Here is a 19597-nt window from a genome sequence, read left to right on the forward strand (position 1 = left end):
ATTCTCGTAACCAGGTAACGAGTCTAGATTTCTGGTCAATTATGGGTCCTAGATCCCTCATCTAGGTGGCGACTCTGTCATTCTCTTTTGCGTGGAATTCGGATTGCCTTAGTAATCCCAAGTTGACGGAAAAGATGAATTAAATCACACCTTGCTAGGCTCGGCGGCTTACCCCTGCCCTTATGGGTACTGGGTTGCACGTTTGTTTGCACCCTATGGCTTGGTTGCTGCCTGCTTGGTTGGGTAATTAAAATCAATAATAAAAAGCACACGCCATTCGCGTGGGTACGAGAGACCAAGAGAGAGCGTGGCGGCTCGCGCCCCACCCCTCTCGCGGGATCGGGTCCCACACCGGCCCTGAAGAAAACCAGCCGACGCTCTTCTGGCTTTATGGCAAGGTAAGGATGAAATATTATGAAAGTTCATCGGTCGGTTCCGAGTGGAACTCCACCAAATCAACGAGCAGAACTTCGATATGGTTCGCTCCGCACTCCTACACGCTATTCGAGATAGAGACATGAAAGTCGCCTTGAATGTGAATCCTCCTCGCGAACTCCAAGAACTCATGGCCACCGCGGATAGATACATCAATAACGATGAATCATTTGCCATGGAAAGGGAGTTGGAGACCACCCGAGGAACCGAAAAATGAAAAGACAACTCTAGGGCGCTACCGAGTCATAAGCAGGCAAGACACAATGATCGACAGAATCGTCGCACCCCAAATCCCCAGTTTGATAGGGTAAACTACACTCCGTTGAACAACACCATCTCAAATATCCTATACGAAATCAGTGATAGAGAACCCATAAACTGGCCTGAAAGAATGAGAAACTCAGGAAAGGTAAAAACTCTAACAATTATTGTCATTTTCACCAAGATCATGGGCACACCACCGACAATTGCTATCATCTGAAGAATGAAATTGAAAGACTCGCGGGACTAGGAAGGATTGACCGTTACCTTTAGAATCCCTCAAGGAACCAGCAACGACCCCGATCCGAAGTTCACCGGTCGGACGAACCTCATCGCTCACCAAACCAGCATGCAGAAAGTAGTCGGCAAAGACCCTCGGATCAGGAGGAAGCACCAAAGATCACCAGAAATATTGACACCATTTATGAAGGCCCGGCGTCCGGAGGACCGACCGACGAAGGACTCGCTCTTTATGCGGGACAAGTCAACTCCATAGAAAATCCCTCCATGAAGACAAGGACTGACCCAGGTACCAGTGTGCCTATCACCTTCACCGAAGCAGATTATGAAACCATAGATCGACAGCATGATGACACTGTGGTAGTTCGACTCACCATCGCCAACTGTAACATGGGGCGAATCTTGATAGACACCGGGAGCTCAGTCAATGTCCTCGACCAAGACGCCTTCGCCAAAATCAATATTAGCAGTGATAGGCTGGAGCCTGTTCACTGGTCCATCTTCGGATTCTCCGGGGGAGAAGTCAAGGTACGAGGGAAAATCAAACTCCCTGTAACATTTGGCGCTCACCCGATCCAACGCACCATCATGCAAACTTTTGTGATAGTTCGCGTCCCTTCCACTTAAAATGGAATCATCGGAAGGCCAGTGTTGAACGAATTGCGCGCAGTGGTTTCCACTGCGCACCTAAAAATAAAGTTTCCTACAAAACTTGGCGTAGGAGAGGCTATTGGCGACCAAGAGAAAGCCCGTGAATGCTACGCCGCCTTGTTGAAAAAGAAAAAGGCCACGAAAGAAACCTTCTCCATAGGCGGTACCGACCCTCGAGTTGAGGTAAAGCAGGGAGAGCCGGTCGAGGAACTTACGAAAATTCCTCTGTTCCCCGGTGCCAACGAACAAACCGTCCAAATAGGTTCTCTCCTGTCAGGTAAGCTTAAAATTGACCTTGTCAATTTCTTAAAGACTAACTCGGATATCTTCCCCTGGTCCACCTCCAATATGCAGGGAATTCCCTCCGATGTCGCGGTCCACAAACTGAATGTGGATCCAAACTTCAAGCCGGTCAAACAAAAGAAACGCAACTTCGCCGCCGATAGACAGAAGCACATCAAGGAAGAAGTAGATAAACTCCTTGATGCCAAATTCATCAGAGAGATTCGCTACCCGGAGTGGCTTGCCAACGTTGTGATGGTTAAAAAATCCAACGGCAAGTGGCGAATCTGCATTGATTTCACGGATCTCAACAAAACATGCCCCAAGGATTGTTACCCGTTACTAATGATCGATCACCTCATTGACGCCACCGCTGGGCATGAGATGCTAAGCTTCATGGACACCTTCTCCGGGTACAACCAAATTCAGATGTACTGTCCCGACATTCCAAAAACTTTGTTTGTCACCGACCAAGGATTGTTTTGTTAGAAAGTCATGCCCTTCGACCTCAAAAACGTTGGCGCCACGTACCAACGCCTCGTCAATAAAATATTTGCTGAACAAATCGGGAAGAACTTGGAAGTATATGTCGATGACATGCTCGTCAAAAGCCTCAAAGCACAGAACCACATCGCCAACCTTGAAGAAGCCTTCGCCGTGCTCCGACCAAACCGAATGAAGCTGAACCCTGTCAAGTGTAATTTTGGGGTTACTTTCAGGAAATTCCTAGGCTTCATGGTTAGTCAGCGAGGAATCGAGACCAATCCCGAAAAATAAAATTGCTTTTAGAAATGATGGCACCGAAGGAAGTCAGAGATGTGCAAAGACTCACCGGCAGAATCGTAACCCTCAACAGGTTTGTGTCCAAATCTGCTGAAAGGTGCCTGCCCTTCTTTATAACTCTCAGAAGCGTGAAAGACTTTCGATGGATGGAAGAATTTCAGACGGCCTTCGACCAACTAAGGGCGTATCTCCAAGCGCTTCCCCTACTCTCAAAGCTGGTACCGGGGGAATATTTTTACCTTTATCTACCAGTGAGGCCGACCTGGTCATAACAGGACAGGACAATTTCATTGTTGAGTACGCCCTGCGCCTAGATTTCAAAGCATATAATAATGAGGCGGAATACGAAGCTTTAATTGCGAGAATAGCTCTCGCCACCGAATTACGAGTCGTTCGGATCAGAGTCCACAGTGATTCCCAATTGGTAGTCTGCCAAGTAAATGGCTTCAGCGAAGCTAAAGAAGAATGGATGATCAAATATCTGGAAAAGGTGAGAAAGGAAATCTCTACCTTTGACGAATTCCAGATAGTACAGGTTCCCCGAACCTTAAACACCCGCACCGATGCTCTCTCCAAGATGGCCTCATCCGGAATGTTTGAACCAGGGAACATTTATACCGAGATTCTCCCCCAGCCTAGTGTTGAAAGAGAAGAAATCCTACAACTCAACGAGGAACCTAGCTGGATGGATCCCATAATACAATACTTGAAAGATGGTGTCGTACCCTCGGATGGAAAGGAAGCTCGACGCCTAGTTGCCAAAGCCGCCCATTACATCTTCGACGGACAGGAGCTGTACAAGTGGTCCTTTTCATGACCTTTATTGAAATGTCTCCGACCCTCTGCCACGGAACTTTCGATGAGGGAAGTCCATGAAGGAATCTGTGGCGATCACTCGGGTGGGAAGGTATTGGCTCACAAGAACCTTCGCTGAGGTTTTTTCTGGCCGACTCTCCAGCAAGATGCATCTGATTTCGTCAGAAAATACGAACAATGCCAGAAGTTCAATACCGTACCTCGTCTCCCTACGGTTCCCTATAAACCCATCTCCAATCCAGTTCCGTTTGCCATGTGGGGAATGGATTTGTTAGGGCCTTTTCCTAACTTGACTCAGGGACACCGAATGATGTACGTCGCTATTGACTACTTCACCAAATGGGTCGAGGCCAAGGCGGTAAAGAAGATTACTTCCAAGAAACAGAAAACTTCTTCTATCATGATATCATTTGTAGGTTCGGTATTCCGCGGGTCCTTGTGACCGACAACGGGACACAATTTGCGAGCCGAAGATTCAAAGATTTTTGCGGGAAACTCGATATCGACCAACGATTCACCTCAGTTGGCCATCCACAAGCTAACAGACAAGTGGAAGTAACTAATCGAACTCTCTTATAGGGGTTGAAAAAACGAGCGGAAAATGCTTGAGGCTTATGGGCCGACGAATTACCAAATCTCTTCTGGGCCTATCGAACTACCCCAGAACTGCAACAGGAGAGTCGCCATTCAGCCTCGCCTTTGGGGTAGACACAGTCATACCCGTTGAGATTGGAGCCCACTCTCCAAGACTTGAAGCATACAATGAAAGGGTCAATCCCAACCACTTAAGGAGCAGTCTCGACCTTGTCGAAGAAACAAGAGAGAAAGCACGAGTAAGAATGGCCGCGTATCAACACAGGGTCGCCCGATACTACAACTCCAAGATGAAGGAGAGATCAGTAAGAACGGGCGACTTGGTGCTACGACGATCCGAAGTCTCCGACCCTCTCTACTCGGGAAAATTGGCCCCCACCTAGGTGGGACCCTACCGCGTATCCCTCACTCTACTTATTTTCAATAAATCTATGTGTTTGTTCTTTGTCTTTGTGATATTGCAGACATGTAATCGTTCTCCCCAAGTAATGAAATCTCCTTTTCGATTCTCCATCCACAAGAGAGGTCTCTGCCCAGCATTAACGAATCTCCAAACCGAACAAGCTACGAACAAAGGTTAAAAGATATGACCCATAAACCAGTGCCCAAAGAGGTCTGGTAGAGAGTCTATCTACCTGAAAGATATGACCCATAAACCGGTGCCCAAAGAGGTCCGGTAGAGAGTCTATCTACTTAAAAGATATGATCCATAAACTGGTGCCCAAAGAGGCCCGGTAGAGAGTCTATTTACTTAAAAGATATGACCCATAAACCGGTGCCTAAAGAGGCCCGGTAGAGAGTATATCTATTCGAAAGATACGACCCATAAACCGATGCCCCAGGAGGCTCGGTAGAGCGTCTATCTACTTAGAAGATACGACCCATAAACCGATGCCCCAAGGGGCTCGGTAGAGCGTCTAAATACTACTTCAAAAAATAAATCAATATTTCACTAGAATCAAGAAAACATTTACTATCACCAGCAAAAAAGTAAAAATGTTTGAAAGCATCACCATGAGTAGGGATCGCCCCAAAGGACAAACCTCTCCATCCACACCAAAATAAAATTATGTTTTTACAGACCAAGTTCATGAAAAAAAAAAGAGAATTGCAAGGGCCCGCCCCTAAACATCCTTCTCCAAATCCTCTCCAGCAGAAGGCACAATGACAGGCGGTGCAGAGGATTCCACTCCCGGAGAGGCAACCACAGGATCTGCCACGTTCGTTTCAGTCGCCTCGCAATCCTCTCCCTCGGAAAGTTCGGTCTCTGGTGGTCCTTCTAGCCTCTCAATTGGAAAATTGGAGTCTATGGCCTTAATCTAGTTTCGACAGTCAATGAACCCCTTTGCCTCGAATTCCAGAACATGGAGTGCCATATCCGTCTGGTATTCTTGAGACTGCCGAAACTCGGCTATCGCCCGGGACTGAATCTCTCCTTCTTGCTGTGCAACCTCGTCCCACACCTTTTCAAGGTTACCATGGATCTCCTTCTCTCGGTCAAGCTCATCCTTTACTCTCTGAAGCTCAGCCTAGGCGTCTCCTTGGAGCTTTTGCGCATTTGCCAAGGATTCATCGAACACCTTCTTATCGATCGCCCGAGAATCCTTGTGATTCTTCACCTCCTTGGCTGCTTGAACAAATATCTGACAACTGTAGGCAAAAAGAGAAAATGTCTGTAAGCCCAATGGTTCCCACCTTGGCATTCCCATCTTATTTTGATGATTCCAATACACAAGTGATTTATGATCACTAATGTGTTTGAATGTCTAAGTTGTAGATCTTAATTGAGCTAAGACAACATTTCTTGGATTGAGGCCAAGAAGATCTCATTGGACCACATCATGAAGGCCAAAATCATTGAAGTCCAAGACGATGAAGACTTGAAGAATCGCATTAAAGATCGAAGACAATTTAGATTGTATAAGATCCAATCTTAGCTTAGATTTTTAGAGGCATAATTAAGTTAATCTCACACACCCCTAAAATGTATAAGTGATTGTCCTTGCGGTGTTCCAACACTTTGGAACCCTCATAACAATCCCAAGTTGGTGAAATATTGGAAGCCCAGAAACAAGAGTTGAAAATCTGCTGCTGATAGGCTTCTCGGAACTCCGAGACATTCCTCGAAGCTCCGAGAAATGGTCTAGTAGAAATTTTCTAACTTCTGTTTGTATTCCCGGAACTCCGAGAATTTCTCGGAATATTCTCGGAACTCCGAGAACCCTATGACGACCAGAATTATAGCCGTTGGGAATTTTCACAGGAATTAACACAATGCCACTGAATGGTCATATTTGGATTTTTCTATAAATATGGGCATTTCAAACTTACAAACGATCAATTCTAACACTCTTAAACTTTACTTGAACATTCAAAGAGTGAATCAAAGCTTATTTATGCCTCTCATCTTCTAAAATTAGGATTTGGATCATAGGCTAAATTTGTACATCTTCTACTTCTTGTAAACCCTTGTGAGGGATTTTTTTGTTCTTTCTTTCTTATTCAAGAACTTTGTATCGGGCGAGTGTTCGGAGAAGCGTAGCCCACTCTCCGTGGTGAAGATCGCCACCAAGGTTAAAGGCGGTTGGAATTGTAATCGGCATTGACTTCGCCGAAGTTAAGAAGATCACTAGTGAAGCCATCAACGTGTTTGGTTGGTGGAGTGGAGTAGGCCTCACGTTTTGAGGACCGAACCACTTTAAATCTCGGGTGCACTCTCTCTTAAACTCTTGCTCTTTATTTGCATTGCACCTTTAGATTTAACTTGTGTGCTTGAATTTCATTGTTGATCTCTTAATTTTCAAATTAAGTTTGAGTTTTTCAAAAGGTTAAAACTTGCTAGCAACCTAATAATTTTCACTCCTCATAGCTGCCATCTCGGGACCACCCTTGGATTTTCAATGTCAATATTTGCAGAGCCTAAAGAACATTCGGAAAATTAAAAATAAAAGCACGCACCTTCTTTGCCAAAGCGACCATGTCCCGGCCCAAGGTATAGTGCGAACATTTCTCCAACTCCGCTGAGTCTCTTGGCAAGACACTCGTCATCGCCATCTCTACAGCTACCCTTGGATTGCGGAGGCAAGAGTCAGCAGTACCTACCTTCCATTGAGGGTCAAAATAAGGCCCCTGTTGAGTCGCCTGATCCTTTGGAAGGACTACCGGAAGAAAAAATGTCTGGGTCCCTTCACAACCCTCTACGGGCAGGGCTTCCTGAGTCACAACTGGCTCTTTTCCCTTAATGCCCTCCTCCTCTGCCGACTTACCCTTTTTACTGGGGCTCCTCTCTAGCAATTCTGCCTGCCGCTTGCCATGCCCGGACTTCTCCGGAGATGCAGCATCCTTGGGCCCGACGGCCGAAGCCGATCCTTTGCCAGCCTTATCTGCCTGGCGCTTCATGGCTCTCGCATGTTTTTGCCTAGCTACTTCCTCGGCTTTCAATCTCCTTGCCTCCTCCATCGCCGAGGCAGAAATATTAGCGCTCGAACCTTGTGCCCCAATTTCTACGATAAAACCAGGAAACAAATCACGACACAATAGAAGGGAGACGAACAAAAATATGGAAAAGAAGATCGGAAAAGAGAATCATCAGACTGACTCTCGTCAACACTTGTTTCGGATTCCTCCCCCCTTCCTCACCTTCGCCCCGAGCCTCATCCTCCGAGTCTAGCACGACGTTGCTCAAACCGAATTTCACCAATACTCGTTCGGATTTAAAATCCCGAACGTTGAACCTCTCCTTTCCTACCTCCACACCCCTACCCACGACATCGTTGAAAACCAGCTGACTCAAGGTCCCTAAGTAAAACTTCAACCCCATTTTCTCCTCACTGGGCTTTCTCCAATCGAAGGGGAATCACCACCCGGCTGTTTGAGGCAGCTTCACAAAAAAAAAAAACTCATTCTTCCACCGTTTAATGGAAGAGGGAGCTCCGCCCATGATCATCAGTGTTCGCCGCTGGGCCACGTCTACACAGTCCCCTTTCATCTTCATAAGGAAACATTTCTAAATAACATCCAATGATAGTGGGGCCCTCACCATTTTACTTTTCACTATGTACGCCAAGAGACCCTCCACCCATTTGGAAAAATCTGGGACGGTGCCAGACCAAAGAAATCAAAAAAGTCTATCAGAATTGGATGGAGAGGGAAGTGGACACTCGCTTCAATAACCTCCTTATAAAAGGCCGTCTCCCCCTCCACGCTGCTGCTACACGCCCGTTCATCAGGAGTGGGAAGCCGGACTTCATAGTCATTCGGAATGTGATACTTCTCCCTGCAAACGGTCAAGGTCCGAAGGTTGAAGGATACCTACCGAACTCATAGTTACCTCAGGGCGATATACCCAGCCATGGGGCATCCGAGGCTTAAGAAATTCCACAGATTCTTGGGCCAAAACTCAGGCCTGAGCGTCCATCGGTGCCGAACGAGAATTACTCTTATCATCACTTAAAGCGGAATTACGGGAGCATCGCTCGGGATTGACTCCGCCGCACCGGGAGGTTCGACCGGAAGAATCAGATCCACCTCCTTTCTTGGCCGTGGTGCTATCCTCTTCATGAACCCCCTGCTCCTTGCGACCGTCGTGCCACCGCCAACTTTCTTGGCCCTAATTTTAGGCCTCATCTCCGACGGCCGCCCCAAAGCGCTCTCCGCTTCCATCTCCGACGGCCGCCCCAAAGCACTCTCCACTTCCATCTCCGACGGTCGCCCCAATATGCTCTCCACTTCCATCTCCGACGAAACTTGGGGAGAAGAGGATGATTCTTCCATTCCCACGGGCTCAATCGACCGATTTTGTGAATCCGTGTTCTCTGACATGACTATTTTAAAGAAACAAAATGAAGAGATCGGGTTGAGAAACGCACCAGTGAGATTGGAGGAAAAAATTGTGAAGCTTGCCGGAAGAGACGAACCTTGAAGGAAAGGGGAAATTGAACCGAAAAAATTTGGAATCTTGCAAATCTCCAGTCGACGCAGGAACGAAGCAAAAGGGGAGATTCTAGAGGAAAAAGGGAAGTGATTCACCGGAAAAAGGATCTCGCCGGAGTGAAGAGAGAGAAAACAGAAGGAAAAAAAAGAAGAAATGGGCGGGCTTTTATTGACCTTCGCGCGGAAAAACCCAAAAGTCACGTCACTCTGACGTTGCTCGACCCGTGGAGCCCCGTGATACGCACACGGCTATCAAGGCCATTAATGCTCCGTTTTGCCATCACTGTTTAAAGCGCCAAAACTATCGTTCCCCAAGAGTCGCGACCGTTACACGTGACTCCTCGAATTACCCCTCAGGACACGTCAACAAACACTCACAAAGTGAAGCTTCCTCTGGTACCGAGTATCGTTTGATGGAATCATGCAATACGCTCAAGCTGTATTACATCTGCGACAAGGTCAGAATACACTCGAGACCGAATGTACTCACTTGTGCCGTGAGTTTAACTCAAACTAAAACAACGATCCCTCGCATGTTGATGTACGAATCGTGATATTCGATTCTGATTATTATGTATTTACCATACATCTACGAGCTACTTGCGGTATTAAATAAAAAACCGTGACAAGGAACATCAGAAATAACAAAGATCCTTTTATTCACAAGTAAAAGAACCTTTACAAAAGGAGGGCTTCTAGGCCAGATGCGAAAAGAGAAAATACATTCCGTACTAAACTACGGCTAACTACTAAAGACAGAAGGAAGCTATGAAGAGTCGACGCCCGGAGCTTCAGTATCATACGTCTGGTGAACCACCTAGCGTTGGACCTCACCATCGCCACGGCACCCACTTGGCACGATCTTCTTTGCCCCGGAAGGAGGCTTCAAACCGACTGTGCTAGGGTCACGGAAGAGGGTACCATCATTCGTCCGGATCTTCCTCCGGGTCTTCTTCAGGGTCCTCGAGATCCTCCTCCGGTGAATTCGCCTCCAGATGAGGCTCGAGACCGGTTACCTCTTGTAGGATCACCCTCAGGGCCTCGTTCTCCACCTCCAACTCCTCAACTCTGGTTCTCAACCGGAGAACCTCTGTGCCCTCTCTCCATTGTGTGCTTCAGTGACCGCTTGTAATTAGCGGCGAAACTAGGAATATCACCAGGAGGAAGGCAACTCCCGGCGAGCAAAAAATTCGAACCACCACCAGGTTCGGCCTTCCGCTTCTTCTTGCTTTGTGAATCATGGTCCACCCCTTCCATTTCGGCCGAAGGAGAAGCCACCGGCGAAACCTTCGCCATCGGAGTTACCATTTCCGGTGGACTAGGGTCCACCGCTGGCGAGCCTTTCAGCCTTTGCGACCTCCTCATTCTACAGGCTACCAATTCTCTAACGACGGGATGGTTTCCGCCATCCCCGTTCGAAAGCGACTCCACTTCCACCACCGGGACTATCGCCCCCTAGTTGACATTTTCAACAGAAAACGATTAAGGGGGGAAAAGGAAAAAGAGATGACGAATAACTCTTCCCCCCGCCTCTCTTTTATAAGGGATGCTAGACGAAAAAATCAAGCAAGATTTAATATCCCGCCGATTTTCAAAATCTCCCATAAAGCAGGAAATAATAGCCTGACCCGCTTTTCGAAAAAGCACGTGAAAAATAGGCGGGGTTTAAATGTTTTCGCCGTTTTCCGAAAAACCCTAAGGTTAGAATAACGCGCGTATCGAACGATGTGACATTAAACCCACCCGCTGATTCCCGAAAAAGGCGCTTCGACTCCATCATCTCCAAAGGGTTGGCACCGGCCCACCGTTTGAAAATTTAGCTACTTCTTTGCCCCTTACAAAGGGACAAGAAAGTAGGAGGGCAGTATGTTAGGGGAAAATCGGTATATCCGGTACCGAACTTCAAACCCCTTCTCCATTACTCAAATGGATCGACACAGTCCCGCAGCAACACTCGGTAACAAACATTGATTGGACCTCCTTGATACTTCTCCCTTGAGCGGTACTGAGATACCAAGGGAATCAAACACGATCGCGGGATCTCGCCCCCAGACGGAAAATCCGGACGGCCGTTACACTAAGGCGCGGTTTTTTAATTCAAAACATCCAGCCAAAGTCATCATCCACAATCTTCGCCCAGAATCATCAGAAATCGTATCTCCATGTGTTTATTCGCCATCTATCAAGCTCCATGTGAGCTTTTGGAGTAATTATTTAATGGTGAAAATTATAAATGTGAAATTTTTAGGACGTACAAATCCCCATTTTTCGCGACTAACGTAAAACTTGAAAGCCTTGATCACTCTAAAATCCTTGCTAAAGTGCGTGTTTGAGGACTCCCAAGCATTTCCACTGTGACAAACAATCCGTTGGACTTCACGACAATGACTTGTAGTCCCAGGCATTCCTAGAGTGACCAACAATCCCGTGGGACTAACCACCCGGCACTCGTTGGCAAAACCCAACTTGAAATAAGGGCATTCTGGTCATTTTGCTAAAACCCACATTTTTTCCCACCGCCCTACATTTGTCTCTATGCGCACGTGTTGGGAAACAGAACACTAATTCTTTTTTAAGTAAAACGAGTAGCTGTTGACATGTGGTAAGAGCTGTCGAAAAGGAGAAATTAAAACTCATTACGCAAGATGGGATTTTAGGGTGGCGGGAAATAGAGACATGCCACGCGTCGAAATTCTATAAGTTCTGAATAGGAGAGTTGCACGATGTTTAACGCTTGGACACTATAAAAGGGCTGATTCGGGTTTAACACTTCCACATTGTTACCAACGTTTGTTGTTGTTGGTAGCGTTGAACCTCTTTAAAGAAGACGCATTCTCTTTGAATGCACTTCAACTGAGTTTTCTTTTTCTTTTCTAGGGTTTTGTTTCCTTCTTTCTCTGCTTCTTTCCTTTCCTTCTGTTTCTGCCGCTTTTGCTTTGCCGCCAAGAGATTTACAGGTGATTAATGAAAATTACTTACTTTTCTACATCTCTACATCTCATAGGTTTGTGATTTTCTAGAAATCATAAGCATTGAGGAACAAATTTTGATTTTCTTGGTTGACTGTGATGGGGATATTTAAGTCTTTAGATCTCAGATCTGATCTTCCTTTACCTTTTTCAAGAGAATCTTCAACAAAAAAAAAATCAGATATCCTAAAGGAAGGGAAAAACCGTAAATTCGTATACACTGTGAATCTATTTTCCAGAATAAAACTGTAGAACCATGAACTGGAGATCTGGTAAAATCGTCCACCTGCAAATTTAGTCACTTCCACCCGTAGCAAACGAACTTTTGTAGAGGAGAAACATATGCGCACACCCTGGTTTCAGTAATGGCACACCACTTTTTCTGTAAATTTTAATTACTTTTTAGTTATACAGCCTGTAAAAATTTGTCTTTTTCTTGTTCCTACTATATTGTTGGGAGTGCAATTTATTTGAAGTTGACTGAAATACCCCCACTCATCTTCTTAGAATGGTGTATCGGAGGGTATTTTTGTCTTTGTCTATCCACAGGTGAAGGATTTTTGTTTCATTTTTTTTTTTAATCTATTTGTAACAGAGCCATCGACGATGACGGTGACTCCGAAGATTTCGATCAACGATGGGAATTTGGTCGTACAAGGAAAGACTATACTGACCGGCGTACCGGACAACATTCAGCTGACGCCTGGCTCCGGTGTTGGGCTTCTCGAGGGTGCCTTTGTAGGAGCCACGGCTTCCCAAAATAAAAGCCTCCATGTCTTCCCCATGGGAACCCTAGAGTAAGTCCTTCCCTTTTTGAGTTTTTACTATATATATATGGTGTAAGCCCGCATAGTCCAGTATTTAAAAAAAATTACTGTACGACACATACCATAGGATGATCCAAACCGTCCATTTGATGGGCCACAGCGTAAATGTGTTTGTGCCTGAAAAAATCATTTATGGAGTATGGTCCTAGCCCTCCGTAGTTGGGTTCATATGGAGCTGATTTTTGGTGGACACCTACTCATGAAAGGGCCCATCAAATGAATGCTTTGGATCCACCCAAAATGTGGCCCCACCCTGTTTATGTGCTCGAGCGCGCAGCAACTCTATCCTATCTGTTTTTTTTTTTGCACGAGGAAAGGCCTGATAAAATCTTATACATGTGCTGAAACAGAGGCCTGCGATTCATGTGCTGCTTCCGCTTCAAGCTATGGTGGATGACACAGAGAATGGGAATGTGTGGAAAAGAGGTTCCTTTAGAGACCCAATTCATGCTTATCGAAAGCAAGGACGAAACTGACGCTGTTGAAAGCAGCGATGAAGAATCATCTCCCACCATCTATACCGTCTTTCTCCCTCTCCTTGAAGGGCAGTTCCGTGCCGTTCTCCAAGGCAATGACAATAATGAGATAGAGATTTGCCTCGAGAGCGGTGAGTAAAAATTTCATGAAAAAAAAAAGGATTCTACTACTACTACTACTACTACCTCTACCACGGATGGCTGGAGGGCTTTATTTGTCAATTATTCAAGTGGAGAAAAATCAATTGCTCCATCATAATCGTCATCGAAGTTTAAGATATTTCAGCTAGTAGAAAAAAAGGGGAGGGCGTTGGAAGAACCGAAACGACTTTGTTTTTTTTTGTGTGTGTTTTTGTTCTGCTTGATTTGCAGGAGATACTGCTGTTCAGACTAATCAAGGGCTTTACTTACTCTACATCCATGCCGGGACAAATCCCTTCCAAGTCATCAACCAGGCAGTCAAGTATGACACTTCTCCTTTCCTTCTTCTTATCTTATATTTTGCCTAATTTTTTTAACTCTTAATTTTCTCACTAGAATATTACTTTCAAACATGGCTACTGATATTTGCACTACCATGTTTTAATAATGGGTTTTGTTAATGAGGGCCCAAGCACTGGTTAAGGTGCATTGGAAATGTAAATCTACATATTATTTGAGAAAAAAAGACTCAAAAGCCATGTAAAACTCTTAATCCCTGTGTAAATTTATTGCAGATTTACATTTTCAATCCACCTTAACGAGCGGATGCTCTTTAACAAAACCCTTTAATGTTTGCACAAACTCAGCTTGTCTTTTCATTTTTAGTTGGCTCTAATAAGTAATAGCTATTTGGGAACTGTAATAACCTTTACCAGCTATTTAAATAATAAAAGACAAGATGAGTTCGTGCAATTATCAAAACATAGTAGTGCCAACATCAGTAGCATTGAAATATACATGTTTCCTTTCAAAATATTTTAAGAAACAATAATTACCCAGCAAAAGTCACAGTAGAGTTTAGGAGAAAGCTTGAAACTACCCCACTAGAAGAGATTCGTGCACATGCCCTACAATCCAGAACCACCCCAATCCACCTACTTGTTTTTAGATGGAAACTTGGTGTATTGGACTAGCAAAACATTGACAGATACTGGTTTCTTGTCAAACAGGGCGGTTGAAAAACACATGCAAACTTTCCTCCACCGAGAGAAGAAAAAGGTAAAACGTCTCTTGCTTTTAACATTTGACTATACCTATAGTGACATTTTTTTTTGTTTGTTACCGGGGTAAAAGGATTTTATTGAGACCAACTATAGTCACTTTCCCACTCCCCCCTTTTCCGCGTTTGTGAGTGACATTTTTTGGGTGCATGCAGCTGCCTTCTTTTCTTGACTGGTTTGGGTGGTGTACGTGGGATGCTTTCTACACGGACGTAACAGCCGAGGGCGTAGATGAAGGACTTAAAAGGTATCTTCTTTTCTCACTCTACTTTTTCATCAATCACACCGGACAACTTGAAGGTGACAAATCACGTGTTGCGTACTGTTGTCGTGCTGGAGAAACACTGCCCTTTTGTCCTGTCTTTTACTCTTTTCATAGGGCAAAAAACCTATTGGCATTGCTCCTTTTTGGTTCTGGCCACCCATTTTTATTTAGAACATATTCACAGTTTTTTTTTTTTTTTTTCCAACTCATTTTAAGTAGACCATGAATTCTACTTCCTGTGAAAGGAGTAGTAAAAAAAAAGATGTTGTAAGAATAGTCACTAATTTACAGTTTGGTTCCTGCAGTTTGTCTGAGGGAGGAACTCCTCCACGTTTTTTGATCATAGACGATGGGTGGCAACAGATCGGTAGCGAAGCTAAGGAAGCTAATTGCGTGGTTCAAGAGGGAGCTCAGTAAGAAAATAGATTCTATTCTTACATAAGTTTACAAACTCCAGAACCCCAATTGAATTTAATGTTTCTTTTTATCACATTCTAATGAAGCAATTGACGGGTTGCTTCTTTTTCTGGGATCAATCTATTTCAGATTTGCTAGCAGACTTACGGGGATAAAAGAGAACGAAAAATTCCAAAAGAATGAAAAGAATGACCAGGTTCCAGGCCTTAGACTGGTAGTAGATGAAGCCAAGAAACGTCACAACGTTAAGTAAGTGATCCGTCTCTTCTCTCATTTCCTTATGTGAAACAACCAATTACTCCAAGAGCTGGTAGAGTTGGTGTTATGAAATCATCTATAGGTGAGTTGGTGTTATTTAATCATTTATAGTTCAACACTCCCCTCACGTGTGGCCCCCTTTTTTTTGCATTTGCAATACACATGGATTTTTAGTATCAAGGAGTTGCTGGGTTTTTAACACAGAACCTGGAGCTCTAGCTCTGATACCAAGCTCAAGCTGATAGAGTTGGTGTTATTTAATCATTTATACTTTAACCTTTATCTAGACTGAACTTGAATCCTAATTTTCATTTTTCTTTATGGCTCCGTTTCTACAGGTTTGTATACGTATGGCACGCCTTAGCGGGTTACTGGGGAGGGGTGAAACCGGCAGCTGAAGGTATGGAGCACTATGACAGTGCACTGGCATACCCGGTGCAGTCGCCGGGGGTGATGGGAAACCAGCCGGACATCGTCATGGACAGCCTTGCCGTCCATGGCTTGGGTCTGGTCCACCCCAAAAAGGTTTACAATTTTTACAACGAGCTCCATGCCTACCTAGCCTCTTGTGGGGTCGATGGTGTCAAGGTTGATGTCCAAAACATCATTGAGACACTTGGCGCAGGCCATGGCGGCCGTGTAGAAATCACCCGCAGTTACCACCAGGCCCTTGAAACCTCTGTGTCTCGTAATTTCCCTGATAATGGGTGCATAGCTTGCATGTGCCATAACACTGACGGAATATACAGGTAAAAATACATTGTAACATTCAGTCTTTTAATTCGAAAGTAGGCCTAGAATTTCCTCTATTTACGAGAAATGCCACTCATGCAGTGCCAAGCAGACAGCTGTGGTAAGGGCATCCGATGACTTTTACCCGCGGGACCCTGCTTCACACACCATCCACATCTCTTCCGTGGCCTATAACACTCTTTTCCTTGGGGAATTCATGCAGCCCGACTGGGATATGTTCCACGTAAGTAATACACTAGCAGCTCCGGTGCCTTATATATATATTTTTGAAAGGTAACAACTTTATTGATTAAAAACAGGAAGAGGGGACAAGATGTCCCCTACAATACAATACAGAGACCGATCAGCCCAGTACATTATTAACACCGTAAAATCGAAGATTTCTACTCATCTCAGATTATCTTCGTTAACATCAATATAAAGCACTTTCAAATAAACATGGTAAATATGATAATCTTTAATTGAATTCATCAACCTAATCTTTTCTAACTACCTCTCATCTATAATCCAATACTTGATGATCCAGTAGTGGTTAGATCTGATCTACGCTAACAACACCCACTTGTTTGATCCATATACCCTTCACTTTCTTTCCTTTGGATCCTTTATATTAAATACTAGATATTGATAGTGACACCTCTTATTATGTGCAGAGCCTTCACCCAGCGGCAGAATACCACGGTGCGGCTCGAGCCATCGGTGGGTGCGCTATTTATGTTAGGTAATTCACCACCTCTACCCGAATATGCTTAGTCGCTTTTCAAACCATTCCAATTAAATGCAATAATTCATATCCACAGTGCCTTGTTGTTGTCATATTTAGTTGTTTGTCCCCTGCATTATTAATTAATTAATTAAATTTGCTTCGTTTTTCAATTGCAGTGACAAACCGGGCCACCATCACTTCGAGCTATTGAGGAAGCTAGTCCTTCCCGACGGCTCAGTCCTTCGCGCCCAACTCCCCGGCCGGCCCACACGCGACAATCTCTTCTCTGACCCGGCTAGAGATGGAACTAGGTCTGAGTTTTCCTTCTTTCTTCTGTGTTTTTTGGTAGGTAAGCTGGGGTTTGGTGGGACCCCTACCAGTTTATTAGAATGAGAAATATTACAATCACTATACAAAACACTAAGGCCCTGCTCGTTTCAGATTGTTGCAACCGATTGTGGGCTCCAAACTGATTATTGGACTCCAACTCACTGATTATTGGACTCCAACTCACGTACAGTTTGAAGTCCAATAATCAGTTTGAGGTTTAAAATCGGCTGCAACAATCTGAAACGAACAAGGTATAACCCTATCACAAGAATAGGGATACAGACTAAGAGAACAAAGACAAGACCTATCGTTATCTTTAGAAGCAATATCTAAGGAAAAGTGTAAGCACAAAGTATCACAAGAACCACTAATAATCAAATAATCAAGGGCATCTATCATCCTCTAACTCAGCTTACCTACCAAAATTTTCCATCCTTCTACTATTCTGCTTGTTAAAAGGTCGCTGTTTCTGGGTTTTAAACTAACCAAGGTTTGTTGTGATTTTACAGCTTGTTGAAAATATGGAACGTGAACAAATGTTCGGGTGTGGTGGGTGTGTTCAATTGCCAGGGTGCCGGGTGGTGCAAGGTTGAGAAAAAGACACGCATCCACGACGCCACACCTGCTACCCTCACCGGCACTGTCCGTGCCCGTGATGTGGACTTCATCGACCAAGTTGCTAGCCAAGACTGGAATGGCCAAGTCATTGTCTATGCTCACAGATCGGGTGAGTTTTCTTTTCTTAGTGTCCCTTTAGCAAAGGCTATTTTACCCATTTTATAATGAAAGTATAGCTTTACTCTTAAAAAATAATTTAACCTTTTTGTGCAAATTATATGATTTTGCAGTCTATTGACAACACAAATACGGAAACAGATATTTACCACCTTTCTCTTTTGATGGATACAAACCCCCTCTTTATTTTTATCCCTTTTTTATTGATAAATGAGCTCATCATGGTAGGGCAAAACTGTCATTTTGCCCCCAACTTAACATGGGTTCTCTGTTGGCTTGGGGCCCAGTTCGAATGGATACATTATGAATCTCTACACTTAGTCTAACCTTGAAGCTTTACCCCTGAAGCTTACAATTTCTACACAAGTGACTTCTTATAGACACAAACCACTTCCTAAAAAAGCTAATTACATTAAACACTTTGTTGTAGTCCTCACGAGTCATGTAGGTATCATAAGCACGATAAACATTGATTTTGATTTACAATTTCCAACATTCTGTAATGCAGGAGAGTTAATTCGGCTGCCTAAGGGCGCTACACTACCGGTGACACTTAAAGTCCTTGAGTACGAACTTTTCCATATCTGCCCTCTGAAGGTAAAGCAAACATCTTTCTTCTTCATTATCACTTCCTCAACCTCTCTCTCTCTCTCTCTTCCATTACATGGTGTTTATTTGCTCATCTTTTTCCTCTTGTTACTCAGGAAATCATTCCTAACATCTCCTTTGCTCCAATCGGCCTACTCGACATGTTCAATTCTAGTGGAGCTGTGGAACAATTCGAAGTACGGAAGGATTCTCCCAGCAATTTGCAGCCCTTTGACGGCGAAGTTCCCTCAGACTTATCAAAGTCCCTTAGTGATAGCCGTTCCCCGACGGCAACAGTGTCCCTCAAAGTCCGTGGCTGTGGGCGATTTGGGGCCTACTCGTCCCAAAGACCGCTAAAATGCACCGTGGATTCTGTGGAAACAGAATTCAATTACGACTCGGACACTGGGATGGTGACTCTGATGATCCCTGACCCCACGCAGGAAATGTATAGATGGACCATAGAATTCCAAGTCTGAGGAAAGAGACTGTAATCAGAAAAGTAAGCAGTTTTAAGTAGGGTTATGACTTATGAGAAGGAGGGTTGCATTAGAGACGTGGCTGTTGCTGCTTTGGTAGTTGCTTTTATGTTAGGAAATTGAGAGTTGAGTCTCTTTATGAGGGATAACTGACTCTTTGTAGCTGCACTGTTGCTGTTGGCAATAAAAGTACTTATCTCCTTATAATCCAATTTTAACTCTGTTATGTGGTTTGGTTGTTGATTAAATAAAGTGCGATGATATTTTCGCCCCCTGCAGTACCCATTCCCCCCCCCCGCTTTTAACGTGATTTGACGTCAAAAAGTGTTATAGTGGGCTAAAGTTGCCCACTGTTTATGTTATCAGGGGGGGCGAATGCGTACCGCAGGGGGGTGAAAATATCATCTCCCTTAAATAAATTAAGAAAAGAATGCTTACTCAATAGATTTTGGTTTTGATTGCTGGAATCAGGCTATGTAAACCTGATCTGATTCCAATTTTGCCCGATTCCAACAATTTGCTCAAAAACAAGAAAAGAATAGAGGACGGAATTGACACCATGTCAGAATGAGAGGTGGGAAAGAAAAAAAAGAGGAAA

The 19597-nt window shown here is 44.4% G+C and overlaps 1 protein-coding gene across 1 annotated transcript; it reads left to right on the top strand.

Moving 5' to 3' along the window:
• Nucleotides 1-11759: 11759 nt before the first annotated feature.
• On the top strand, nt 11760-19211 carry SIP2 (seed imbibition 2). The gene is made up of 15 exons (XM_077355802.1): nt 11760-11951; nt 12559-12760; nt 13141-13397; nt 13639-13729; nt 14418-14466; nt 14624-14715; nt 15039-15146; nt 15280-15399; nt 15747-16157; nt 16243-16384; nt 16815-16882; nt 17044-17178; nt 17707-17924; nt 18441-18529; nt 18637-19211. The coding sequence occupies exons 2-15, from the start codon at nt 12570-12572 to the stop codon at nt 18997-18999; spliced, it is 2334 nt and encodes a 777-aa protein (XP_077211917.1). The 5' UTR covers nt 11760-11951; nt 12559-12569; the 3' UTR covers nt 19000-19211.
• The last annotated feature ends 386 nt before the right edge of the window (nt 19212-19597 follow it).

Source organism: Tasmannia lanceolata, unplaced genomic scaffold (genome assembly GCF_043159265.1).
Source record: "Tasmannia lanceolata isolate RefF3 unplaced genomic scaffold, GAP_Taslan_0.1 ptg000015l, whole genome shotgun sequence".
In the NCBI taxonomy this organism is placed as follows: domain Eukaryota; kingdom Viridiplantae; phylum Streptophyta; class Magnoliopsida; order Canellales; family Winteraceae; genus Tasmannia; species Tasmannia lanceolata.